The 25,824-nt window shown below is 45.0% G+C and overlaps 3 protein-coding genes and 1 pseudogene across 14 annotated transcripts in view; 2 read left to right on the forward strand and 2 right to left on the reverse strand.

Moving 5' to 3' along the window:
• The window catches only part of RHPN2 (rhophilin Rho GTPase binding protein 2), a 59,011-nt gene extending 39,848 nt beyond the window's left edge, over positions 1-19,163 (forward strand). Inside the window, exons 8-15 of the mRNA XM_010596115.3 lie at positions 922-1,109; positions 1,502-1,658; positions 4,185-4,304; positions 6,825-7,019; positions 9,078-9,154; positions 9,406-9,552; positions 9,869-10,024; positions 15,151-19,163. Coding sequence (XP_010594417.2) covers positions 922-1,109; positions 1,502-1,658; positions 4,185-4,304; positions 6,825-7,019; positions 9,078-9,154; positions 9,406-9,552; positions 9,869-10,024; positions 15,151-15,408 — 1,298 coding nt within the window. The 3' untranslated portion in view covers positions 15,409-19,163. The remainder of the gene's footprint in view (positions 1-921; positions 1,110-1,501; positions 1,659-4,184; positions 4,305-6,824; positions 7,020-9,077; positions 9,155-9,405; positions 9,553-9,868; positions 10,025-15,150) is intronic.
• Positions 4,299-6,687, reverse strand: LOC104846464 (large ribosomal subunit protein eL33-like; annotated as a pseudogene).
• FAAP24 (FA core complex associated protein 24) lies at positions 18,279-22,933 on the reverse strand. 5 transcript variants are annotated; one of them, XM_003416380.4, is made up of 5 exons: positions 22,851-22,933; positions 22,422-22,540; positions 22,174-22,313; positions 21,821-21,973; positions 18,279-19,943 (listed from the first exon to the last, which is right to left on the reverse strand). In XM_003416380.4, exons 1-5 carry the CDS (start codon positions 22,868-22,870, stop codon positions 19,695-19,697), a joined length of 681 nt encoding a protein of 226 aa, XP_003416428.1. In that variant the 5' UTR covers positions 22,871-22,933; the 3' UTR covers positions 18,279-19,694. The 5 variants fall into 5 exon arrangements, with proteins under 5 accessions (XP_003416428.1, XP_023411413.1, XP_023411411.1 ...); XM_023555645.2 differs by having other exon boundaries at positions 22,174-22,255; positions 22,851-22,932; XM_023555643.2 differs by having other exon boundaries at positions 21,821-21,968; positions 22,174-22,255; positions 22,422-22,645; positions 22,851-22,905.
• A 150-nt stretch (positions 22,934-23,083) lies between these two features.
• The window catches only part of CEP89 (centrosomal protein 89), a 96,053-nt gene continuing 93,312 nt past the window's right edge, over positions 23,084-25,824 (forward strand). For 4 of the 8 annotated variants that reach the window (XR_010318916.1, XR_010318917.1, XR_010318915.1 and 1 more), the window contains exons 1-2: positions 23,086-23,261; positions 25,366-25,472. Coding sequence is in view for 3 of the 8 variants with exons in the window: in XM_064274098.1 (XP_064130168.1) it covers positions 23,223-23,261; positions 25,366-25,472 (146 nt within the window). In the remaining 5 variants the exon portion in view is untranslated. Of the gene's footprint in view, positions 23,262-25,349; positions 25,484-25,824 lie in introns of all 8 variants that reach the window. The other 4 variants (XR_010318918.1, XM_064274099.1, XM_064274101.1 and 1 more) reach the window with 3 other exon arrangements.

Raw genomic sequence — 25,824 nt, forward strand, 5'->3', positions numbered from 1 at the left:
AGCAGAACATACACCAATGCAACAGATTCTATGTGTACAATTCAGTGATGTTGATTATATTCTTTGAGTTGCACAACCATTCTCACCCTTCTTTTCTGAGTTGTTCCTCCCCCATTAACATAAACTTCCTGCCCTCTAAGGTTTCTGACTAATCTTTTGAGTTACTATTGTCAATTTGATCCTACATAAAACCCAAAACCAAACCCACTGCCGTCAAGTCGATTCCGACTCATAGCGACCCCGATAGAGTTTCTAAGGAGCTGCCTACCTCTTGGTTAACAGCTGTAGCACTTAACCACTACGCCACCAGGGTTTCCTGATCCTATATAGATAGATCCTAAAAGAGCACAAAGCTCAAGGCAGACAGTCTTTACTAGTTAAGCTAGACTAGTGTTTGGTTTTAAGAAGACTTCAGGGAATATTTTTGGTTTCAGGTTTGGAGTTTAAAGATTACCTAAGGGCAATAGCCTCCGGAAAGTCTGGAGTCCACGGGATTTTGAAATTCTCTGCGGCATCTTCTATAGATGCTTCAATCAAAATGTTCAGTAATGGTAGCCGGGCACCATCCAGTTCTTCTGGTCTCATGGCAAAGGCAGTTAGCCACACATTACATTTCCTCCTCCTTTCTCTGTTGCTCCAACGGGCCCTGTTCTTTTGCTGGTTGAGGACCAGGGCCCTCCCTGAGCTTTTAGAAGTTGTCTGCAGTTCCTTGGCACATGGCCCCTTCCATGGGACCTCGGTACTTGTACTCTCCAACTCCTTATATCTATGACCCCTAGACACAGATGAGAATATGATTTCTTAAGATATACCCTAGGACAGCAGTTTTATATCTTTGTTTCTATCTTTTTCTATACTTCTGAGCAGCACGGTGAAATAAATATGTTCCCCAACTAATGTGCAAAAAATGTACAATTCCAGGGGTTTTAAACTACCTGAAAGAGACCTTTACTCATACTCCAAGTTACGACATGAGCCCTGCCATGCTCAGCGTGCTGGTCAAAATGATGCTCGCACAAGCCCAGGAATGCATGTTTGAGAAAATCTGCCTTCCTGGGATCCAGAATGAGTTCTTCATGCTGGTGAAGGTGGCTCAAGAAGCTGCCAAGGTAAGGCTTCCCTGTTCCTGAGACTTCCTGGGGGTGGGGAGGATACATTACACAGGAGCACTGGCGGCAGCGGGGGCTCTGCCCGCGGCCTGGGCAGCATGCCCACCCTGGCCAGGCACCTGGTTTGTGTTTTCTTGGCAAGTACTGGTGTTTCAGATATGGGTCACTGATTCCGTCTGCAGCTTAGCCTAAAACCAGCATAATGACAGCTGCCTGAGTCCCCTGTTAACTCTGGCACTGACAGCATGGGGAGCCCTTGGAGTTGCTCCCAGATTCTGGAGCAGCCTTCTGGCAAGGGCTGCTGCAGGAAAGAAAGGGCTCTTTTACTACAGGTCTGGGGGCACAAGGACCCCTGGGCCAGGCTCCCCCTCCCAATGTCCCCTCTATTTCAGGTGGGGGAGGTCTACCAGCAGCTGCATGCAGCCATGAGCCAGGCACCGGTGAAGGAGAACATCCCCTACTCCTGGGCCAGCTTGGCCTGCGTGAAGGCCCACCACTATGGGGCCCTGGCTCACTACTTTGCCGCCATCCTCCTCATCGACCATCAGTGTGAGAAGCGGGGACACGGGGGTCTGGGGCTTGGTCAGGGTTGTGGTTTGGCTGTCTCTGGGGGTTTCTGAGCTGAGAGAACTGTCGGTCTGCCTTGGAGATGCTCATAGCCTGAGGGTAGAGGATGGGATTACATATTGACCCAGGCAACTGTCATACCCGCTAGGGTGGGATGAGTGGTGCTTGCCGCCGAGTCAATTCCAAGTCATGGAGACCCATGTGTGTCAGAGTAGAAATGTGCTTCATTGGGCATTGGGCTTTCTTTTTTTTTTAATTTTTTATTGTGTTTTAGGTGAAAGTTTACAGCTCAAGTTAATTTCTCATACAAAAATTTATACACATACTGTTTTGTGACCCTAGTTGCAATCCCTACAACGTGACAGCGCACTTCCCCTTTGCACCCTGGGATTCTTGTGTCCGTTCAACCAGTTCCTGTCCCTTCCTTCCTTCTTATCCTACCTCCCAGCAGGAGCTGCTCATTTGGTCTCATGTATCTGATTGAACTAAGAAGCACATTCCGTCCGAGTATTACGTCCAGTCTAACTTTCGTCTGAAGACTGGGCTTCAGGAATGGCTTCATTTCTGGGTTAACAGAGTGTCTGGGGGGCCCTAGTTTTGGGGGTTCCTCCAGTCTCTGTCAGACCATTAGGTCTGGTCAGGGCATTGGGTTTTTAATGGCTAATATTTCAGAAGTAGATCTCCAGGCCTTTCTTTTGAAGTGCCTCTGGATTTGGGATTATAAAGTCTTGCCATGGGAGAAGAGGGGATAGCTTTAACTCTGCCTGGGGTATAGCAGACAGCTTCATGGGGGTGACTTTTCACCTGTAACTTCGAATAGGTCAGGACTAGGGTGAGGCACTTGCCTTAGGCTCAGAATTTAAGGGAATGCTGAAAATCTCAATAATGAAGGTAACTTTTTTTTTTTAATGGGGTAAAATATAGCATAAAATTTGCCCTTTTAATCATTTTTAAGTATATAGTTCAATGGCATTAACTACATTTCCAGTGTTGTACAACCATCTCCACTATTTCTAAAACTTTTCCATCACACCAAACAGAAACTCTGTACCCAGTAAGTGGTAACTCCCCACTACTCCATCCCCCAGCCTCTGGTAACCCCTGATCTACTTTCTGTCTATGAATTTGTATAAATAAATAACATTGTAATGTAATATTTAAAAAATAAAAATTAATGCAAAAAAACCTATCCTGATCAAACTTCTAAATAAAGCCAGTAATCAGTAACAGTGCTGTGCCGAGCCATGTTGGAGCCCAAGGCAAAAAAGATATTTTGGTATTCTGCTCTTCGTGGATTTTTTTTGCATTAATTTTTTTTAATTGTACTTCTAGATGAAGGTTTACAGAACAAACTAGTTTCTCATCATATAGTTAGTACACACATTGTTCTGTGACATTAGTTAACAACCCCACAACATGTCATCATTCTCCCTTCTCAACCTAGGGCTCCCTATTACCAGCTGTATTAATTTTGATATTTTAAAAATAGCACTAAAATATAATGTATCTTGCTTGACTACTGAGCTTTTGGCACCTCCTTAAATTTTGAGCCTGAGGCAAATGCCTCACTTGCCTCACACTAATCTTGGCCCTGATCTAGAGGATGGGTGAGATTTGTGTTATAATTAGTATTAATGAAGGGAACCCCACAGAGTAAGTAAAAGGATAGACTCGGGAGCCAGACAGCCTGGGTTCAAATCTCAGCTTTGCCATGTATTAGCTGTATGATCTTGGGCAAGTTACTTAGCTTCTCTGTACCTCAGTTTTCTCATCTGTAAAATGAGAACTTACCTCAGAGCTGATGGGAATAACTAAATTAGTGTCTATATGCAAAGCTAAGTAGTGCCTAGTACATAGTAGGCTCTCTGAAAGTGTTAGCTGCTACTACTAGTATTATTCTATGGTTAGTAAGGGGGACAAGACAGGTAAATGAAAATATAGTGCCTCGGTAATGGCTGTAGAGACAGAATGAGGCAGCAGTTGGTTGTAGCTGGTGGTCATGGATATGTCATGTGGACGTGATCCATATCTCAGAGGCAGTGACTTTGAACTCTGAGTAGGGTTTTTCCATCTGAACAAGGAGGTAAAGGAAAGCTAAAAGCAGAGGAAACTGAGCAAAGGAGTGTTGGTGAGGTTAGAGAGTGAGATGCAGGCCCAGGAGGATGACGCTGGGGCTGGGAAGGGTCCTTTGTTACGGGTGTGGAGGCCACCATAGGCTTTCATGCAGGGCAGCAGCAGGATCAGGTCTATGCTGAAGGTTTCATGAGGTGGGGGACTTGGAAAAGCTAGAATGTGGAGACTCAGTACCAAATCATGAACCACTAGAGTGCGCCTGGCCCTGAAAAGCCCCTGGTTAAAGGCTTATGGGTAGGATTGTCTAGGGTGTGTCCAGTGGTGGAAAGTAGACCCATTTACCGAAATGTCTTGTAAAACTGGCACTTGAACCAGAGGAAAGGAACCCATAGCCATGTCTATGAGAGAGGACTTAACTGGTGGTTTCTGTTGCAGTGAAGCCTGGCGCAGATGAGGACCACCAGGAGAAGTGCCTGTCCCAGCTCTATGACCATATGCCCGAGGGACTGACACCCTTGGCCACACTGAAAAATGGACACCAGCGCAGACAGCTGGGTGTGTATCAACCCCGGAACCTGTGCCAGGGCTGGCTCTCGAAAGATGAGGGCATCCAGATCTCCATGCTCCCCGAGGGAGATCAGTGTTATCGAGGTCACCCTGGATTCAGTGACTGTGAGGCACATTCTGTAGCCTTGAAGGGCCTCCGGAGCCATGTTCTCCCGGGTTCCACAAGGACCAGGCATCCTGCAGGGTAGCCAGAGCTTTGGCCACCTCCTAACACCCTAATGGTCCACAGGATGACCCTTGGAAGGACACATGTGTTCATTTTCTTATCCACAGCTTCATCACCAAGAGCACCTAAGAACCAGTTATGAATTATCGTAGTTGCTCTCTGCCATGTCAGTTATGAATTATCATAGTTGCTGTCTGCCATGTCTCAAAGTGAATATCTCTTTCCATATCAAAACCTGAATTCTTCTACCACCAAATCCTGCCCACCCTCCAAAACACACACCATTTCCCTACCTCACTGATGGCAGGAGCTTAGGCCAGACACATAGGCGTCACCATCCTCCCTGTCCTTCTTTCTCACCCTCCATTTGATTAGCAAATCCCATTGGCTGTACCTAAAAAACATATCCTGAATCCAACCACCTGGTCCAGGCCATACTTACTTAGCAAACATTGACTAACTCAACCCTCACAATAGCACTGTCAGAGAGGTCTAGTATGGTCCCATTTTATAGTTGAGGAAACGGAGGCACAGAGAGGTTATGCAACTTGCCAGCTTTTTGCAGGGGCCTCATTGCAGGTCTCCCTGCTTTCCTCTGTGCTGCTTCACCATCTGTTCACATGGGCCAAATCGCATCAGTTCTCTGCTCATTCCCTAATGGGCTCCCATCTCACACAGAGTAGGAGCGAGAGTCCTCATCCTACTCTTGTAAGGTTAAGTATGCCCTGACCCCTGTTCCTCTCTGACCTCATGGCCTCCTTCTCTCTTGCCATCACTCCCTTCAGCCACACCCAGCTCCCAGCTCTTGAACACCTGCTCCTGCCCCGGGGCCTTTGTACTTCCTGTCCTTTCTTTCAGGACCACTCATCTGTCAGATATCCTTGTGGCTGCTTCCCCACTTCCTTCAAGGCTCTGCTCTAAAGTTACCTTATCAGAGGCCTGCCCTGGTCACATACTAGAGGCTAGCAGCTTCCCACCCCTGGTCTTCTCTTACCACATCTGCCTGCTCTGCCTGGCTTTTCTCTATGACCTTATTGCCACGTCATCCATTACGTATCTCGTTGTCTGTTAATTATCTATCTTCACCCACCAGCCTGTGAGCTCCATGAATGCAGGGAATCTTTTTTTTTTTTTATTAAACAAATCCACAATTTTATTTATTTTCAGTAAGTTTAAATCCTTGAGGTGTACAGCATCACATGGATCCTGTGTCTAATGGCCTTAGCAGGAAGGCTGCTTTGGAATTTTTTTTTTATTATTGTGCTTTAAGTGAAAGTTTACAAATCAAGTCAGTCTCATACAAAAATTTATAAACACCTTGCTATATACTCCTGATTGCTCCACCCTTAATGAGACAGCACACTCCTTCCCTCCACTCTCTTTTTGTGTCCATTCGGCCAGCTTCTGACCCCCTCTGCCCTCTCATCTCCCCTCCAGACAGGAGCTGCCCACATAGTCTCATGTGTCTACTTGATCCAAGAAGCTCATTCTTCATCAGTATCATTTTCTATCACACAGTCCAGTCCAATCCTTGTCTGAAGAGTTGGCTTTGGGAATGGTTCCTGTCTTGGGCTAACAAGATCTGGGGACCGTGATCTCCAGGGTCCTTCCAGTCTCAGTCAGACCATTAAGTCTGGTCTTATGAGAATTTGGGGTCTGCATCCCACTGCTCTCCTGCTCCCTCAGGGGTTCTCTGTTGTGTTCCCTGTCAGGGCAGTCATCAGTTGTAGCTGGGCACCATCTAGTTCTTCTGGTCTCAGGCTAAAGGCTGCTTTGAAATTCGGCAGGAACTGTGCCACTCTTTCCATGGGCGCCAGTTACCCTTCCTCAATTACTCTGGTTTGGTTAGGTTTGCCACCAGGAATCATTGTGTTCTTCTTTGCTTTGTACACATAAGCACATCTCTTGCCTAATAGAATTCAGTTTCATCTCAGGCATAAACACCTTAAATTTTGAGGAGACATGTGTTCTCCCTCTGGTTCCGGATATCCTGTTTATATCCAGCAAAAACAGCCTTGGACCACAGCCTTCCAGATATTTGCTGGTTTAGAAGTTCTGTTCCCAGGAGGCCTCCACAGGCTCCAAGATGGTGGAAAGGGGTTGAGGGGGCTGTTTTTTGTTCATTGCTTTATCTCTCTTGCCTAGAACACTGGGTAAATGTTTATCGAGTGAATGAGGGAAAATCTCACAGACACAAGTAAGCATATTACACATTCACTGAAGAGAGGCTTAAGCAGTCCGGACAGATCCTCAGAAAAGAGAATGTTCACATTCTTGGGCAGATCCTTGGGCACTTCTCGATATGTTCACATTTGCAATTGAGGAAACATGTCACTTGGCAGGGAAATCGCATCTGCGCAAAGCCATTGTCCACCATGAGGAGTCCGTGAGGGAGGCCAGCCTGGGCACGAAGCTCCGCAACATTGAGGTGCTCCAGGAGGTGCTTTCCGTGGCGCATCAGCGCTCTCGGCTCAAGTATTCCCAGCACCAAGAGGACGATGATCTGCTGACCTTAATCGATGCTCCTGATGTTGTTTGTAAGTGACTGAGGCTGATTGTCTGGTGTGTGGACGCCTGTGTTATGTATAGAGTGTGGCCTGTGTAAGAGTCGGCGTGCTCTGGGTAAACACAGCCTTTATTTGCTCATCCTGTAGGGGGTTGGGAAACTCTCTGTGTCCTGGGCACCAGGAGAGCTGCAGAAGTGAGTGAGCGAGTTGCTGCTCTTGCTTTGGAGTTTTCGTCTAATTCCCAAATCCTGGCTATCTTTATGGTCGTTGTCTTCATCACCCACTTTGTACCATCTGATGCTGCAGACTGCCCTCTCGCCCTCCACACTCCACCCTTGGTGTCCAGGACACACTACCATCTTGGTTCTGTTCCCACCTTCCTGAGCCCTCTCTCCATCCGCTTTGCTGGCTGTTCTTGCTCTATCCTAGCCACCCCTCCTGGCATTCTCTAAGGGTCTATTCTACCTGTTTTCTTTCTCTAGACTCTCTTCCTTAAAGCCTCATGACCTCCTATGGGGTTTCAGCCATCACCTCTAGCCAGAAGACTCCTAACCTTGGTGTCTTTGCCAGACTCCACACCCACCCACATTTCCAGCTGCTTTCTGGGAAGCTGCACTTAGCTATCTATCTTTTACCTCTAACTTTAGTTTTTAAAACCAAATGCACCATTGTTTCCTCTCCGAGTCTTGTTCTTTTCTGTCTTATCACCACCATCATTCTCTAACAGCTCCAAGTGCTGAGCACTATCCTGGGTTCAGGAATACCAACAGGAACTAGACAGCTGTTGCTGACCTTGGCAAGGTGGTGGTCAGCTCTGCCCAGGAAGGGGGAGTGGAAGGCCTCCCCCAGAGATGACTTTGCAGTGAGGAATCACAAGGATCTTTCCAGAAGAAGTTAGGGTAGGTGGTGAAGGATAGTCCAGTTGAGGGAACTACCTTTGTGCATGCCTCCCCGCCCGCTTCTTACACCTCTGGCCTCAGCCTCTAGGACTCCACCCTGATTTTTATAGACCAGCTTCTTAAAGACAAAGTCCTGCTCAGGGTAGAATCCTGGGCTTGCTCTGTACTACTGTTCACTATGATTTGTTGAGGATTTGGGGTCTGTCAGGCATGACACTAAGCACCCCATGGATACAGAATCTCATTCAGCCTTCCCTCCAACTCTGTGAGGGAGATGGTAGTATCCTCCTCCTTTTAAAGAGGAGGAAATAAAGGCTTAGGGAGATTAAAGTAGTTGCCCTGGGTGACCAGCCTGGTAAGTAGTGGGAGCAGGAATGGTGCTGGGGCTTTTCCCCACGGGCACTGTAGCCAACTCCTTGGCCCCAGTGTGCTCTGTGGCCAGGAGGGTATGGGGGGACACAGCTCTGGCCAGGCTGTCGGTGAGGGTGGTGCTACCCTTGCAGCGGACGAGCAGCCTGCCTGATCTCAGTGCTGTGCCAAGCAGCTTGTAAGAAGCCACAGACTCAGCCTGTGAGTTAGATGAGTGTGTTCTACCTTGATTTTCTTTTTATGCTTGTTGTGCGTGTATAATTAGCCTGCTCTGGGGTCTTTTGCTAGCAGCTAACTAGCTTTATGGTGTGGGTTGGACCAGAGACTGCATGAATATGCTGGTAGAGACTTGAAGCTGTCAATGGACATGGTTTGCAAAACCACTTCTCACGGGGAAGTCCTCACATCACACGTTAGGAGGACCGTTGTGCCCAGGACTTGTACTGAAAGGCGTAGAAGTTCCATAACAGCCACATCTGAAATCTGGTTAGTTTTCAGTAGGATTTTATGGAGCACCAAAGGAATTCTACTGGGATATAAGCTCCTGGAAGGCAGCGAATTTGTCACTACTCTGTCCCAGTTCCAGAACAGGGTATGGCACATAGGAGGTGCCCAGATGGAAGGCACAGTTCACGCCGGGCCAGGCGATTGACCAGTGTTCCGTCTTCTGTACCATTTGTCTAAATCAAGAGGAAAGACAGTGACTAGGAAGCAATTTTGCTTTCTCTTCCCCTCTAAGAGAAGACTGTAGCCCTGAGTTCAAGGATAACTTTTCAGTTACAGAAGCATTTAGTTTTTCGCTTTTAATCTTCTTTTCTAGCTAAAACTGAGCAAGAAGTTGGAATTATACCACTGCAGTTCTCCAAGGTGACAGTAACAGACTTCTTCCAGAAGCTGGTATGTTAAACACTTAGCTCATAATGACCTAAGGGGATAGCTTTTGCATTTTAAACCCAGTGCCTTCGTTGCATTTTGCAGGTGTGTAAAGGGAAAATGGCTGTTAATGTTCTTGCATGAGTGCTGTAGGGCTTATTATCCCAGATGGTATCATTAGTCTCTGAACGGGGCTGATGAAACCTTCAAGGACAACAGGCAACATGTCTGATTCAGCTTTCAAATCCTACAACTAATGATGCTCTATTCCAAAGGGCCCCCTATCTGTGTTTTCGGCTAACAAGAGATGGACGCCGCCTCGAAGCATTCATTTCACTGCAGAAGAAGGGGATTTGGGGTTCACCTTGAGAGGAAACTCTCCAGTTCAAGTTCACTTCCTGGATCCTTATTGCTCAGCTGCAGTAAGTGTGTACCATTCTAGATTTGGAACAAAACTCATCAACATCTTGGCAGGGAGTCAAACTGGCAAGATACAAAGAAAGCACCCCAAACATACATATCTGGGTGATTGAAGTAGGGTGCTTCTGAAGCAGGTTAGTTTCACTCTGACTCTATATAAAAGGCTTTACTGATGTTACGTGCCCAAAGAGAAAACTTCAAATTTTTGCTTTCTTGATGCAAACTTACGCAAATACCGTTTTTGTCAGTGGATTTAGAAACTGTCTGATTCAGGGATATGAATAAATGCTGACCTTTGTTTAAACAATACTTTCGTAGCTGGCAGGAGCCAAGGAAGGAGATTATATTGTTTCTATTCAAGACGTGGATTGTAAGTGGCTGACAGTGAGTGAGGTTATGAAACTGCTCAAGAGCTTTGGCAAGGACAACATTGAGATGAAGGTGGTGAGCCTCCTGGACTCCACATCATCCGTGGTGAGCACCGATACCCCCGGGCAACAAATAGTGATGTGGCATGAAATCTGTGATTCATCCTCAGGGGTCTTTACCATGTTGTCTGCCTCCCGCCTACATGTCTAACATCTCAAAAAACAGCTGAACTCCTAAGCTCATAACCGTTGGGATGTGCTAACCCTGGGTCAAAGAGTTGTTATTGCTAGCTGCCATCAGTTCAACCTTAGCTCATGATCACTCTATGTACAATGGAACGAAATGCTGCCTGGTCCTGTGCCATCCCCCATTATCATTGGCACATTATCAGAAGTAGATCACCAGGCTTTTCTTCCTAGTCTGTCTTAGTCTGGAAGCTCTGTCGAAATCTGTTCATCACAGCAACATGCAAGCCTCCACTGACAGATGGGTCGTGGCAGCATATGACATGCATTGGCCGGGAATTGAACCCAGGTCTTGCACATGGAAGGCGAGAGTTCTACCACTGAACCAAATTTGAAAAAAGTTTAATTGTATAGATAAAATAATGAGTTGATTAATTTTTCTGAGTAAATTATTGTTAATTACAAAGTATTCCATCTTCATGGTAAAGAATTTCTCATGATACAGAATGGCTTAATACAAGATGTGAAAGTCCCTTTCCACACTTCAGACGCACTGTTAGCAATTCCTGTGAGTTTCTGCGAGGCGTTGTATGCCTGTGCAAGCTCGTGTTATCCAAGTAGGAGGAGTCGTACCACCTGTACTGTTCTGCACTTAATTGCACTTTAATAATTACCTTAGACACTTCCCTCTACAAAAACATTCACTCAACAAATAGCGAGGACCTGCTGTGTCCCAGGCACTGTCTTAGGTGTTAGAGCTACAGCGTGAACCAGGCAGACCAGGTTCTTGCCCCCACTAAGCTGACACTATATAAGTAAATAAGTGGTTGTGATTTTGGCGAATACTGTAAAGAAAATAAAATGTATAATGTGCTAGATGGCTGGGGGTGGGGAGAAGCTCTTCTAGGTGGGGTTTGAGCTGAGACCCGAGTAACGAGAAGGAACCAGCCATTTGAAGAGGTAGAAGAACAGCTTTCTAGTCAGAGGGACTAGCAGGCACGAAGATGCTGCAGCAGGAATCAGCTGCTCCAGGAAGAACAAAATGGCTGCCTTTGGGCTGGAGCACCACAAAGGGGGAGAGCGGCAGGGAATGAGCTGGGGAGGAAGGCAGGTCACTGGCATGAAGGGCCCTGTTGGCAGTGGTAGGGAGTGAGGAAAAACCACTGGGCCTTTAAGAAAGGGAGTGGCATGATATGATGTTTATTTTAGAAACAGGTCTGCTGCCTGGAGGCTAGTTGAGAGGCAGCAGGGAGACTGAGCTGACTATGGCCATAGCCCAGGCAGGTGACATCAGGGGCTTGGACCAGGGGGATGGCAGTGGAGGTGGAGAGATGGATGCACCTGAGACATGTTTTGGATGTAGAACTGACAGGGATTTTGTAGGTGATCTGTGTAAAGGAGGTGGGGGAAAGGGAGCTAGATGACTCCGCAGATTGACTTGAACAACTGCCTGGGCAGCGGGTTTTTATAACAATGGTGGTGAGGCAGGGAGAAAACAGCCAGAGGTGTGCTTTGAATGTTTTTAATTCCAAATTTCAATTTCTCGTTGCTGGTATATAAGAACGCAATTGACTTTTGTAAATTAACCCTGTATCCTGTGACCTTGCTATAATTGCTTGTTAGTGCCAGGAGTCTTCTGTCAATTCTTGGGGATTTTCTGCATAGACAATCGTATCATCTGCAGACGGTCTTATTTCTTCCTTGCCACTCTGTATACCTTTGATTTCCTTTTCTTGTCTAACGGCATTAGCTTGGACTTCCAGTATAAAGTTGAGCAGGAGTGGTATGAGGGGATATCCTTGTCTTGTTCTCCATCTCAGCGGGAAAGCATCTAGTTTCTCCCCATTGAGTATGCTATTAACTGTCCTTCCTATCTTTGAACCAGGCCAGTGAAGGATTTGGTGTGATGGTTAAAAGCAAGGGCCCTAGAGTCAAACTGCCTGGGTTTGAATCCTGGCTTTCCCACCAGCTGCATTACTTTCAAGTCATGGAAGAGCTGTGTTTGTAGAAAATGGCAATATGCTAGAGGGAAAGCACCTACCTCCTAGGGTTGTTGTCGGGATTCACTGAGTTTATGTAAAGCCCTTCAACAGAACCTAGCAGGGATACATAGCAATTCATAATTAAAAAAAAAAAAAATTCAAACTCATTGCTGTCAGCCGTGTAGGTAGAAGTGCCCCACAGGGTTTCCAAGGCTGTAAATCTTTATGGAAGCAGACTGCCACATCTTTCTCCTACGGAGTGGCTGGTGGGTTTGAACCACTGACCTTTTGGTTAGCAGTTGTATGCTTTGACCACTGAGCCACCAGGGCTCCTTCAATTCATAGTAAACCAAAAAAAAAAAAACCAAACTCATTGCCTTCGAGTTGATTCCGACTCATAGCAGCCCTGTAGGACAGAGTAGAACTGCCGTATAGGGTTATTTATTTATTTATTTTATTGTGGTTATTCTCTTCACTCACCAAGGACTTCAGATAATGACAGTTGAGTACTGCTTTTAGTTGCTGAGCTCTTCAAACGAAATCAAATAATGAGAACGAATATAGCCCCATGTTCTGGCTGAACTGATTGGTCCCTGGAACACTGCCTGCTACCCTTCACTCTTGACTCTTGTGGGAACCCCTAGTGCCCCTCTGTGGAGCAGATTTTGAAAACTACTGTTGTGTAGTGGAAAGAATCCAAGACTTGGAATCAATGACCTGGAATCTAGCCCTGTCTGCCATTAACAAGCTTTGTGACCTTCAGCAGGTTAATATCCCCCTTGGGTCTCAGTTCACTCATTCGTGTAAGTTAGACTAGTTGAATAGTTTTCAAATTGTGTTCCATAAAGTCCTGACTTCCAGAGAGTTGTTCCAGGAAGATGTGGGGAGTGGATGGGGGGCGGGGAGCATGCTCGATAGAACGGGGTGGGTCGGGGGGAGAAAGGGAAGACAGCTGTCTTCAGAAGTTAGGCTGTGAAAGGGAGCAGAGACATTGGGGTGGTACCTGGGAAGGGGACATAGGATCAAGAAAGTCTTCCAAGGAAGGGGGTTAGATACCAGAGCAAGTGCGTGTGCTGATGGCAAAGGTCCCAGAGACAGGGATAATAAAGCAGGAAAGCGGGGACACCTGGAAGATCTCGCAGGTGTGAGATCTGACACACAGGGCGGGCTTGGCCTTTGGGGACAGATAGTTAAGAATAAGGCGAGTATGTCCTGAGGCCATGTGAGTGGCTTGAGGAGAGAAGAGGATGTAAGCAACAGGCATCTAGGGGGAAAGGGAGTGGAATCACTAGGGAAACGTAGTAAGATGGTCAGGTAACGGGGTGCCTAGTAGAAGTTTGGGGTCGGGGTTAGAATTTCTAGGGAATCAGTCAGCTTGGTAAGTGTCTTCCAGCAATGTGCAGCTGTTTGGATGCAGGCCTGGAGGTCAGAGGGTGGGGTTTAACTAGAGCTGACATTTTGCCAGATGAGTGAGGAAGAGGAAGAGAATTGAAGGCATTTGTAAGGGAGTGGTGGCAGTGGTGCACAGCGGACTATGAGCGGGTTCACGTTGAAAGAAATTCTTCCTCCAGAATGGTTTATTTTTAATGATGGTGTATGTGGCCTGTCAAGCATGTTGGGATTAACAGTCAGTTTTCTAGAAAAGGGAGAGGCATCTTCATCCAAAGGAGGCAAACTCAAGAGGGGCATAATATAGGAAGTATCCCTGTTATAAAGGAGCCCTGGTGGTGCAATGGTTAAGCCCTGGGCTGCTGACCCAAAGGTCTGTGGTTCAAACGCGCCAACTGCTCTGCGGGAGAAAAGACCTGGTGATCTGCTCCCAGAAAGATTACAGCCTAGGAAACCCTGTGGGGCAGTTCTGCTCTGTTCTGTGGGGTCACTATGAGTCAGAATCAACTTGGCATCATACAACAACCCGTTCTATTGCTGCATAGCTCAATTTCTTCTTACGATTTATATTATGAACAATGTACCTGACCACTTTAGATATACTGTCTGTATATTTATATGAATGGCCTGATTGCAGTCCCTGGAACACAGCTGATCCTCAGTAAATGTTTGGTGAGTGACTCAATCTTGATGTGAGGCAAACCTTAAGAAGCAGGTCATAACCCACATGGAAGTGTTTAGGAAAAAAGTTTCCTCATTTCCTGTCTGAGCCTGCACAGTCCTTTAAAAGCTAATAGTAGCTTCACCATGGATTCGATCATCCAAGACATGTTCAGTGAAGAAAGTAGGGTGCAGAGTGGTGTGTGTGGTCTATTCCTTTTAAGAACTGGTGTGTGTACTGTGTGTACAGTATCCCTAGAAGGATGACAGTGCAGATGCCTCTGTGCAGAGTATCTCTAGAAGGTAACAGTGCAGATGCCTGTGTGCACAGTATCTCTAGAAGGTAACAGTGCAGACGCCTCTGTGTGCACAGTATCTCTAGAAGGTAACACAGTGCAGATGCCCCTGTGTGCACAGTATTCCTAGAAGGTAACACAGTGCAGATGCCTCTGTGTGCACAGTATCTCTAGAAGGATAATACGAATAGTGGTTACCTTAGGGGAGGGGCTTGGAAGTCAAGGGGGAGGGAGACCCACTATTCACTGTATACATTTCCATTTGTTTACCATAAGTATATGCTACTGTTTCAAATGTAATAACCTTAAAAAATGAGTAAGGGTCACTAAGCCTAAATTACCACTACTAAGTATATTCCTGAAAAATTGTCATTCTTTTTAACAGCCTAATTCTATATGTGTTAGTCATCTGAGTTCCAAATTATACCAAGTTGGTTTTGAAGGAGGTCCTGTCAGTACAGAATGTGCATCTCGAACTTTGCAACCACCCGTTATCTTGGAAACCCTGGTGGTTAAGCACAGTGGTTAAGTGCTACGGCTGCTAACTGAAAGGTTGGCAGTTTGAATCCACCAGGCGCTCCTTGGAGACTCTATGGGGCAGTTCTACTCTGTCCTAAAGGGTCACTATGAGTAGGAGTTGACTCGATGGCAATGGGTTTGTTTTTATTTTTGTTATCTTGAACTTCTAATACCTCTTTTCTTCCTTTTGTTATGTGCAGCATAATAAGTGTGCCACATACTCTGTGGGAATGCAGAAGACCTACTCCATGATCTGTTTGGCCATTGATGATGATGATAAAACTGGTAAAACCAAGAAAATCTCTAAAAAGCTCTCCTTCTTGAGTTGGGGCACCAACAAGAACAGGCAGAAGTCCGCCAGCACCATGTGCCTTCCATCTGTTGGGGTTGCGAGGCCTAATGTCAAGAAGAAACTCCCTTCTTTCAGCCTTCTCAACACCGACAGTTCTTTGTACTAATGTGAGGAAACAACATTTAGGCCCAGAACGTTTCTGAGTGCTGACGTGGCCTTAATATTTGTGCCAGAATGGAAAATTTTCTGTCTTAAATCTTGTTTACTTAGTCTGAACTTGCTATTGGTATTTCTTTCTGAAGGGAAGTAACTAGAAACCTCTAGAAATTTGAGGATGACAAACTGATTCAAGTGTCAATATGTTGCTGTATGAGGAGCCCCGGTGGCACAGTGGTTAAAGTGCTCGGCTGCCAACCGAAAGGTTGGTGGTTTGAACCCACCAGCTGCTCCATGGGAGAAAGATGTGGCAGTCTGCTTCCATAAAGATTACAGCCTTGGAAGCCCTATGAGGCAATTCTACTCTTTTCTATAGGGTCACTATGAGTCAGAATTGACTCAACGGCAATAGGTTTGGTTTTTTGATATTGCTGCAAGTTATTTATTCTATAAAGTATTGTAAATAGAATAGTGTCGAAAATATGCCTGTTTACTGATTACGATTATGATTTTTAGTCACCTCCAGGGTTAATTTTGGATTACCTACATTAGTCCTATGTGTAAGCTTCCAGGCTTGGGTAAGAGATCTTTAACATAGAATTCAGACAACCCCTGAATTCAGGCAGGCCAAGGGACTACAGTCAGAGTCTTAAATTAGTGTTACTAAAAACTGTTCCACAGAGCTGCTTCCTCATTAATCTACTATGACAAAACTTTACTATTATTTCCACACAATATGAATGCTACTTCCAGGTAAAGTCTAGTGCCAAATTCGTCATGACTTAGTCAATGAAAACACCTTAGGAGCAGCTTTTATTCTAGTTTCATGTCATTTAAAAACTGCTAACACAGTGGCAGTGTTAGATGAAGGTGCTGTCTACAAGGTAGATAATATTCTGTTTGATACTCAAAACATTTTTCATTTTGTTTAAAGTAGAGCGTACATAACCGTATTATTTTAAGAGTCTTGAGTTAAAAACTAGCTTCACATTTTTTCAGATACAGATGTAAATGACTCAAGTTCAGAGCTCTTTGACTTTTAAAAACAACATTCTGCCAATTGATTTCTCTCGCTCTAAGTTGGATGATGCTGTGATTCTACTAAGACTCACTGTTGACATGGTACACGTATATAGCTAAAAAACATAGCATTGAAATCTAATTTTTGTAAATTAATAAGAATTTAAGTATTTTCTATTGTGCAATATTGAAAGACAAGCAACCACCTTTAGGAAAGTTCATTCACTGCGCCTAGGGCCATGTCTGTATAAATATTTAAATAAACGCATTTATGCCAAATTAATGTTTTTTTCTTTAAATAATAGTTTATTGTGTTTTCAGTGAAAGCTGATACAACAGATTAGGTTCCCGTTGAACAATTTCTACTCAAATTGTTCAGTGACATTGGTTACATTCTTTACAATGTGTGAACATCGTTCCTGTTATGGTTGTTCTGCTTCTAGTGATCTAGTTTCCCTGCCCTCTGACGTAGTCTCATCTTTGTTTTTAAAGTAACTCTTGACTGTTCGGTCTCATTTAAGATTTTTTAAAGAAAGCACGGTACTCATGGGTGATATTCTTTATTTTGTGGCCAGTCTGTTATTTAGCTGAAAGGTGACCTCAGGAGATAGTTTCGGTTCAGGGTTTAAAGTATCTCACGGCAATAGTCTTGGGGAGTCCTCCGGTCTCAACTGGTCCAGTAAGTTTGAATTTTTTTAAGAATTTGAGGTTCTGTTCTACATTTTTCTCCCATCCTATCAGGGTCCACCTATCAAGAACAGCTGGTAGTGGTAGTCAGGCACCATCTGGTTTTTCTGGTCTCAAGGTAGATGAGGCCGTGGTTTGTGTAGACTATTAGTCCTGTAGACTAGTTACTTCTCCAAATTTTTGGTTTCCTTCTGTCTCTTTTGCCCCGGATGAGTAGAGACCAATAGTTTTATCTTAGATGGCTGCAAGCTTTTAAGATCTAGACACTACTCACCAAACTAGGATGTAGAATATAACTTTCTGAACTATATTATGCCAATTGGCTGAGACATCTCACGAGACTATGGTCCTAATCCTTCAAACCCTGGAATCCAATCCTGCAAGCCATCTGGTTATATCTAAGAAGTATCCATAGCTTTCCCTCTGTTGTACATAAGATTGTTGAGTCGGAACTGACTCAATGGCACCTAACAACAACATACACATATATGCCTACGTATATACCTGCAAATAGGTACTTTGGTTGTTTTTGCTGTTTCAAAATTATATATGCTATAGCAATCACCAACAGGCCCTTCTTTCTTGCGTACGTTTTAGTGACATCATTTAAAAGCTCACAAGCTTTTAAGACCCTAGACACTACTACCAAACTAGGATGTAGAACATAAGCTTTATGAACTATATAATGCCAACTGACTGAGTTGTCCCACGAGACTATCATCCTAAGCTTTCAAACCCAGAAAACCAATCCTGTGAGGTGTTTGGTTATGTCTAAGAAGTATCTGTGTGTCCCCTATGTGGTCTATTATATATGTGAATATATATATACACATACGCACATATGCACACACCTATATACACACATATTCATACCTATACACATATGTATATATAATACCCGCATATTTTTGGTTGTTGGAGAATTATATATATGCCATAGCAATTACCAAAAAAGGTCCTTTTTTCTTGTGTATATCTGAGTGACATTGTTTACCCTGCTCTCAATGTACACACTTCATCCACATTTGCTGTTACATTTCCCATCACCAAAAATAACAAGTGTCTGCTGTCTAGGGAACAAATCTTCCTCTTCCCACCACCTGTCCCTGGTAACCACCAAAGAATGTTGGTCTCTATGTATACCTGTTCTTATAAAAGTAAGATCATACAACATTTGTGCTTTTCTGATTGACTTTTTTACTCAGCATAATGTCCTCCAGATTCATCCACGTTGTTTCAAGGATTCACCATTCTTTATGGCTGCATAGTATTCCATTGTGTGTATGTACCACATTTTCTCTATCCATTTATCCATTGATGGGCCCTTCAGTTGTTTACATCTTTTTACCAAGTTCATGTTTTTTACTTTTATTTCATTTTAATTCCTTCCTCTTTCAAATGATTTCTAGCCTAATGCTCAAAATATTTCTATTGTTTGAGTTTTTAAAAATGACTAGCATTTCACAAAGCGGAACTTAGAGCTTTCAAGTTATCTTAGTACCTTTTAAAACATGACATCTTTAATCGTACTTATTCTTTGGCCATTTTACCTTTCAGTCCCCAGCCCCCAGTTCCCCTCACTGGATGCAGCTGCTCTGGCTATTTTGTGTGTACCCAGCCTTTGTAGGGTCGTACGTGTAGAAACACGTTCTTTTCCTCTCTCATGCATTAGTTTCTTACCTTTAAATGGGAATTTCAGACAGCAGGCTTTCTTAAAGCACTGGGTTCAGAAGACCTGCCTAGTGGCTATAAACAAACTACAGCTACCAAAAAAGAAAGAAAAGGCAGTACAATTGTTTATTTACATTGGCAGCCTCAAAGCACAGGTATATTTAGACCAGACCTGAACAACAGCAGCACTGACACCAGGGACAAGGGGCTTATAGTACTCAATTGTAGGTTTGTTTTCTTTAGATGGTCACATCCAACACCTGAGGCTTTAGAAGACCTTCCATGGTAGATGTAGGTTAAGGTCACACATTAAAATCTGCCCAGGCTGGTTTTCTGCAGAGTATACCAAAAAAAAAAAAAACCCCACGGCCGTTGAGTCAATTTCAACTCATAGCGACCCTACAGGACAGAGAACTGCCCCATAGAGTTTCCAAGGAGCACCTGGCGGATTCAAACTGCTGACCTCTTCAGTTAGCAGCTGTAGCACTTAACCACAATGCCACCAGGGTTTCCCTGCTGAGTATAAGAGTCCCTAAATTAAACTGACTGTCTTAGGAAGATCCCCAAAGGCCCTTTTCATCCTAGAAGAATGAGGGGAGTGCCATCTGATGCCCACTAACTTCACGGCTGGAACCCATAGAGTGAGGCCTCATTTAGGCTGCACCTCATTTTTCTATAAGAGTCCCTAAATTAAACTGTCTTAGGAAGATCCCCAAAGGCCCTTTTCATCCTAGAAGAATGAGGGGAGTGCCATCTGATGCCCACTAACTTAACAGCTGGAACCCATAGAGTGAGGCCTCATTTAGGCTGCACCTCATTTTTCAGTGAGAGGAAATACTTTTTCTTGACTTTTAAATACAAAATTATGTAGTTTCTGGTCTGAAGAAGAAAATGTAGTAGATGCCATAAGGAGAGCCGTCACCTGGACTGTGTGAAAAATGTGTGAATTTGCTGTGCTACTGCTTGTCCAACGACTTGCTCCAGCTCGTGGATGGATGCATTACTTAACTCCTGGATACTCGGGAATTTCTGAAGCAGAAGGGGAGCTTTCACTTTTCCCACTCCTGGGATCTGCTGCACAGTTCGAAGAAGGGATGGCTCAGAGAGCACAGTGCATTTCTTCCTGACAAAAGGGTTCTTACTGGGCTCTTTGGTTTGTTCTTGGACCTGAACAGGAAATTAAAAAGCGGGGAAAAGCACATGAGCGCCCTCTAGAGGATGGGCTGTCGTCTTAAAATTTGTTCTGTGGAAATTTATTTCTTCTCTTTGGTTCAGTGTGACTTACAGGTGCAAATGCAAATGTCTTACTTTTCACGTCTTCATCTATCATGAATATGATTTTTCAGATACCAGCAAAAAAAGTTACTGAAAAATTGAACCATATGACCATACAAAAGAGTTAAGAGATTAACAACAAAAAATTTACAAAAACTTGAGTTTTCAGAATGTTTAGGACAAAACTAATGAAAAACATACTCTGAGGAATCCAAGCACTTTCCTATGGTTCATAAAGAAACTTTTCAACTGTATAGGATTAAATGACAGCCATATCTAGACTGGGTCTGCTTGATATGGGACCTGGAGGAAGTTTGCTGAGCAAAGGAGAAATCCAGGTTTCAGTTAGTGGTGGTTATACAAAGAAGCATTTTATCGAAGAAGTTAGGGATAGTGAAGCAAGGGGTGTAGAGGGAGCAGAGAGGGATCTGTGATAATAGGGGGCTGTTTGCATTTCCAGCTTGGTTTTCAACGCTAGCAGCACATTGGAATCAGAGGGAGATTTAAAAACAACAAAAGGGGGCTGGAGACCATAGTCATGGCGGGTATCTAGGTCAACTGGCATAACACAGTTCATAAAGAAAATGTTCGACATCCCACTTTGGTGAGTCGTGTCTGGGGTCTTAAAAGCTTGCAAGCAGCTGTCTTAAGATGTCTATTGGTCTCATCGCATCTGGGGCAAAGAAGAATGAAGAAAATCAAAGACACAAGGAAAATATTAGCTCACAGGACCACATGAACCTGAGACTCCACCAGCCTGAGACCAGAAGAACTAGATGGGGCCCAGCTACCACCAATGGCTGCTCTGACAGGGATCACAACAGAGCACTCCAAAAAGAGCAGGAGAAAAATGTAGAACAGAATTCAAATTTACAAAAAAAAAAAAAAAGACCAGAGATTTACTGGTCTGACAGAGACTGGAGGAACTCCCAAAACTATGGCCCCCGGACACTCTGCTAACCCAGAACTGAAACCATTCCTTAAGCCCACTTTTCAGACAGATTAGACAGGCCTATAAAACAAAAAAAATAACCCATGTGAGGAACATGCTTCCTAGTTCAATCAAGCATACGAGACCAAATGGGAGGCTCCTGTCCAAAAAGTGAGACGAGAAGGCAGGAAGGGACAGCAACTGGAGGAATTGGCACAGGGAACTCAGGGTGGAAAGGAGGAGTATGCTGTCACATCGTGGGGACTGCAGCTGATGTCGCAAAACACTGTATAAAATTTTGAATGAGAGATTGAGCTGTAAACTTTCACCTAAAACAATTAAAAAAAAAAAGTACAATAATAATAATAACAAAAAATTGATGCTCAGGCCCTATCCCTACATTCTGACTGATAAGTCTGAAATAAGTCTTAGGCATCACAGATAACATTTCCCAGAAGATACTGCAGCCAAGTTAAAATCAGTGACGACAATGAGAACCAGTTAAAAAAAAAATTATAAACTTCCACATAGAAATGCCCTGATGCTTGCTTAACAAAAGATACGTGGGGATGAGGCTGAGCAGATGCTAGTTGACATCATCACCAGCATAGGTGCAGAATAATGAATGACAGTCACCACCACCTGAGAGTCTAAAATCCGGTTTCCAACTGCTTCACTTTATTATACAGGTGCCTAAAATGGGCTGCTGCAGGCTCAGCTAGCTGCAAGGCAGCTTCCGAACTTAAATTTCTCAAAAAGGTTTTATAAACCAACATATGGAATGATATAGCAAAGCAGTAAGCTGCAAGAGCTTTGTGGAAAAGGTGTCAGTACTTACTAACTGGATAATGAGGCGGGATGCTTCCATCTGGCTGGCCACTGGAAGCAACACCATCCCAAGGTCCAGGACAGTAAACTTCTGTACAGCTGGGAAGTATTGCTCACTCATCTGTGTCTTTTCAACTAGTATGATCCCTTGAAGATTACTGGACTTCAAAGAAGAAAAATTAGACAATAAACCATTTTGTAACAAAATCCCTTCTAAGAAAGACGTCACTCCTTGATTTCAGGAAAAGGAGGAGGCAAAGGGTTTGGAATGGCCAATGGTTTCATATAAATTATTCCAAGGAATGGGGAAACGGCCAGATACAAGTAAATTTTCATTTCTGTTTCGTTTCATTCAGTACTTACATTTCTAACCCGAACAAGCCTCTTTCTGTAGCCATTTCCCGCCACCAAATCGGCTTCCGTGATATAAAGAACGCAGGATCTGCTAGACAAGTAAAAATCTACCGGTGTCAGGCAATCCTCAAAAAGGAGTTTAATTTTCCCTTAAAGACAAGAAAATGATTTCCGCGAGCTTTAGAGGAAAAGTGTTGGACATTTAAAAAAGTGGGGCGGGGCGGGGGACAGGATTATGCAGAGGGCAGCCCACTGACCTTGCAACCCCTGCGCCAGCTCGGACCCACGCCATTTCTCACTGGCCACAACGTACCCAAAAGGCACGTGTATGGGGCCTGTGTCATCAGCGTTGGTCCTTTCCATCGGTGATTTTGCTCTAATGAGGGAAATGCAAAATAGCACTGGATAGGTTCTTGTGCACACGGCCCAAGTTGCCCTCGAAACCGGGGCCTCTTTGGCAGGTTCCCGTCTGCAGAGTGTTCTTTAAAAGATGGAGTTATTTGCAAAGGCTAAGAATCAGGGGATTCCTCTCCAGGTGGCGTGTCCCGCATTTTCGTCACCTGCCTACCCCCCCGATACCCCAGCTCGGTCTGCGCTGTGGCTCCTCAGTCCAGACCAGGGCGGGGGCCGAAACAGCCGGGACGCCGCCTGGGTCCCCACAGAGGGGTTCCAGGGACAGACATTACCTGGGGCCGCGTCCGCTCATGGTTCCTCCATCTCCCCTGCTCTCCGTCTTTCAGAGCGCCGGATTGGCTATGGTGTTACAGATGGACATCTGAAGTGGCCAATAGGAGAACGGGGAGGCGGACTCTTTCCGCATTGGTGAAGATTTGAATGGTACCCACTAATTGCCAAGAGCGACGGGCATGGCAGTAAGCTTGGCTTTGATTGGTCAAGGTGAAAACGGAGCCAATGGCAGACAAGGCTGTTGCTAAGTCCGTGGCGAAGAAAAAGCGTCTGTGGCTAGGCCAGAGTGAGGGGAGCCCGGTGTAGGGACCGGTCCCGGGCTCCGGTAAGAGCCTGTGCGGTCCCTGGTCTGGTCGTCCCCAGCCGCAAGGATGCTTCTGGGATTTCAGAGGGGCCGCAAGAGCCAGTTTGTAAGTAGATACTCGCCTGTCCCGCTCCAGGGGTGAGGGCCTGGAGCACTTTTAGGATCTAGCCTGAGATTGGGGCAACGTAGCATTGGAGAGGAAGTAGCTTTCAGCTGGAGGAGCCCTGACTTTTGGTGTTCTGTCGAATCCTCTATCCCAGGGGTGGCCACAGTCAGACAGGAATCACCCTGTTTCTTCTATAACGTTCGCTCCAGTGCCGGGGAGTTCATTACTGACTGAAACAGTCTTGATTCCTGCCTCCCCCTCCTCCCAGTACGCCCCATCTGCAAGTCCCATCGATTCTACTGCAAAATATATCTCGAAGCTGCCTCACTGGCCTCCAGCATCTCACCTGGATGCTGCAGCAGCTCCTCACTAGTTTCCCTGCTTCCACTCTTGCCCTTCCCCTAGGTCCGTCCTCCACATTGCAGCCAAAGGGATTCTTTTACAATTTAAATCTGATCGTGCTTCTCCCCTCATTAGACCCCAACGCAGCCCCCGCCCCCGCCCCCGCCACCACACCCATAACTATACCGGCCTTCCTTCTGTTCCTTCAGGACTTTGTCGTTGTTATTCCTTCTGCCTGGGATGCGAAATGCTTTCCCTCCAGATCTTTCCATGGCCACCCTGTGCCTGCATGCTCATGTTCACAGTCTTATTCTCCAACCACACCCCCGGTCTTTTCTACTCACCTCTAGTATCCAGACCCCAACAGTCAGTTGACACCTCCTCCTGCCCAACCCTGGAACTTACAGTTTATCAGTACGGCCAACTTTTCACGGAGCATCACGTCCCTCACGCCCTGGCTGCCCTCTTCCAGCTCTAAGCCTACAGTTCGTCATCATAATCACTTCTGTACAGCCTGGGTTCCCTTGCTCCTGTCTCCCTTTTCCATTTTTGTCCTGCAAAACCCCACAGCTGCTTACATTCAGTTCTCCACAAACGAGAAAAGCAGTGTGATAAGGGCGCTCTTGAATTTTTTTAGAGCTGGGTGTGAGAACATGCCCGACTTGGCTTTGCATGCCCAGTTCTGCGGCTGAGTGCTGAAGTCACCTTAGACAGGTGAATGCTGAGAAGCAATGAAGACGTAACTGAAGGATATTTGTTTCTATTTTAAACTAATTTTCTTAACAATGTAATGTACACTAATTGTAGATAAATTAGAAAACAGAGATAATAAAAATATGAAAACACAGTTACATATAACTCTGCCGTCCAAAGAAAACCACTGTTAACATTTTCATGCATACTCTTGAAGTGTATTTTTGCATTGCAATTTTGCTAAGTCAGTACGTTTGCTGAGTTTTTATTCAAAGCAGTAAACGTTATTGAGTTCCTGATGTGTACCCAAGACTGATTGACAACCTATGGCTACCCTGTCTAGATTGTAGACAGACCAATAATTAATTCAGCACAGAATGGTAAGACAAGCACTACTGTAGAAGTGTGTACCAGAAAAGGACAGCTAAGTTGTTCTGGAGAGTTGACCTGGGTGTTAGGGGGAGTAAAGAAAGGGAATTCCAGGTGGAGAAAACAGTATACCTATATAAAGGCCCCCAAAAGAATGAATTGTTTACTGCTTGGGAAATGGAAGGCAATTTTGAGTGCTAAAGCGTAGAGAATGAGTGTAGGGATGAGGCGAGTAGCAAGAAATGGAGCTGGGTCTGTTGGTCAGAGCCAACTTATAGTGGCCTTCCCTGCCAAGCTTAACCTGTCATTGAGAGAACGGGGCTGCAGTGCGAAGTAGAGATGGGATCGTCGTGTGTTTTAGGGAGCGGTAGCAGGGGCCCATAGTTAGAAAACGAGTATAGTGGTACAACTGAGAAATGTTTAGCATGCTGTGAGGATTCACTCTTTCAAAAAAAAAAACAACTCACCAGGCCTTTCTGAAGGACCTACTAAGTGCCACCCCTGGGAATTCAAAGGTGAGTAAAAGTGTTGCCTGTCCTTGAACATCTCCCAGGGGGTAGACATGTAAACTAACAAATTGTTGGGGCAGGATGATAGGTGCTACCAAGAAGGGTAAACAGAGAGCAGAGGAAGGCAGTGGTGGCAGAGCCCAGGTGACCCTCTCGCTGCCATGACTTCCACCAGGTATCATTTTTTATAGAAGCATATCGTCCATGGCCTCCTCCCTGCAGCCAGCATCGCGCCGAAGCCAGCTGTGCCCCGCACACCTCCTCCTCGCAGCCCTAACCCCTCTCCAGAGAGACCAAGGTGAGTTTCAGGTGAGCAGGCACTGAGGTTGCCTCTGTTTGAGGTCACCTCTGCTTCACCACCAAGTGCCAGCCCCCAGGAACTGTTCCTACCCTGGCAAGAAAATTACGCATAAGGTAGATAGAAGCATGTCCTTAGAACTGCTTATCACAATTCCATAAGGAAACACTTAACATGGTTTTTCCAAGTGATAATGGACTTACTTGGGATCTATCCTTTTCAAGCATTTAACTGAATGCAATTAATATTAAAAAAAAATTTTAAAGTATTAAATCTCCAAATGTTCAGATTAGTAGCAACTTTAAAAGGAATTTGAATTCTGTGCAAGATTTCCCTTCTAAATACAACCCTG

The sequence above is a fragment of the Loxodonta africana genome, chromosome 21 (genome assembly GCF_030014295.1).
Source record: "Loxodonta africana isolate mLoxAfr1 chromosome 21, mLoxAfr1.hap2, whole genome shotgun sequence".
Taxonomy (NCBI): domain Eukaryota; kingdom Metazoa; phylum Chordata; class Mammalia; order Proboscidea; family Elephantidae; genus Loxodonta; species Loxodonta africana.

What these genes read in the sequence shown, in the direction of transcription:
- FAAP24 (XM_023555642.2), bottom strand. Translation starts at nt 22,870, where the DNA reads ATGAGCGGACGCGGCCCCAG. An exon ending in ATGAGCGGACGCGGCCCCAG is followed by an intron (nt 22,646 to 22,850) that starts GTAATGTCTGTC and finishes CATCTTTTAAAG; the next exon opens with AACACTCTGCAGACGGGAAC. An exon ending in CCCGCCTCATTATCCAGTTA is followed by an intron (nt 19,944 to 21,820) that starts GTAAGTACTGAC and finishes TTTCCTGTTCAG; the next exon opens with GTCCAAGAACAAACCAAAGA.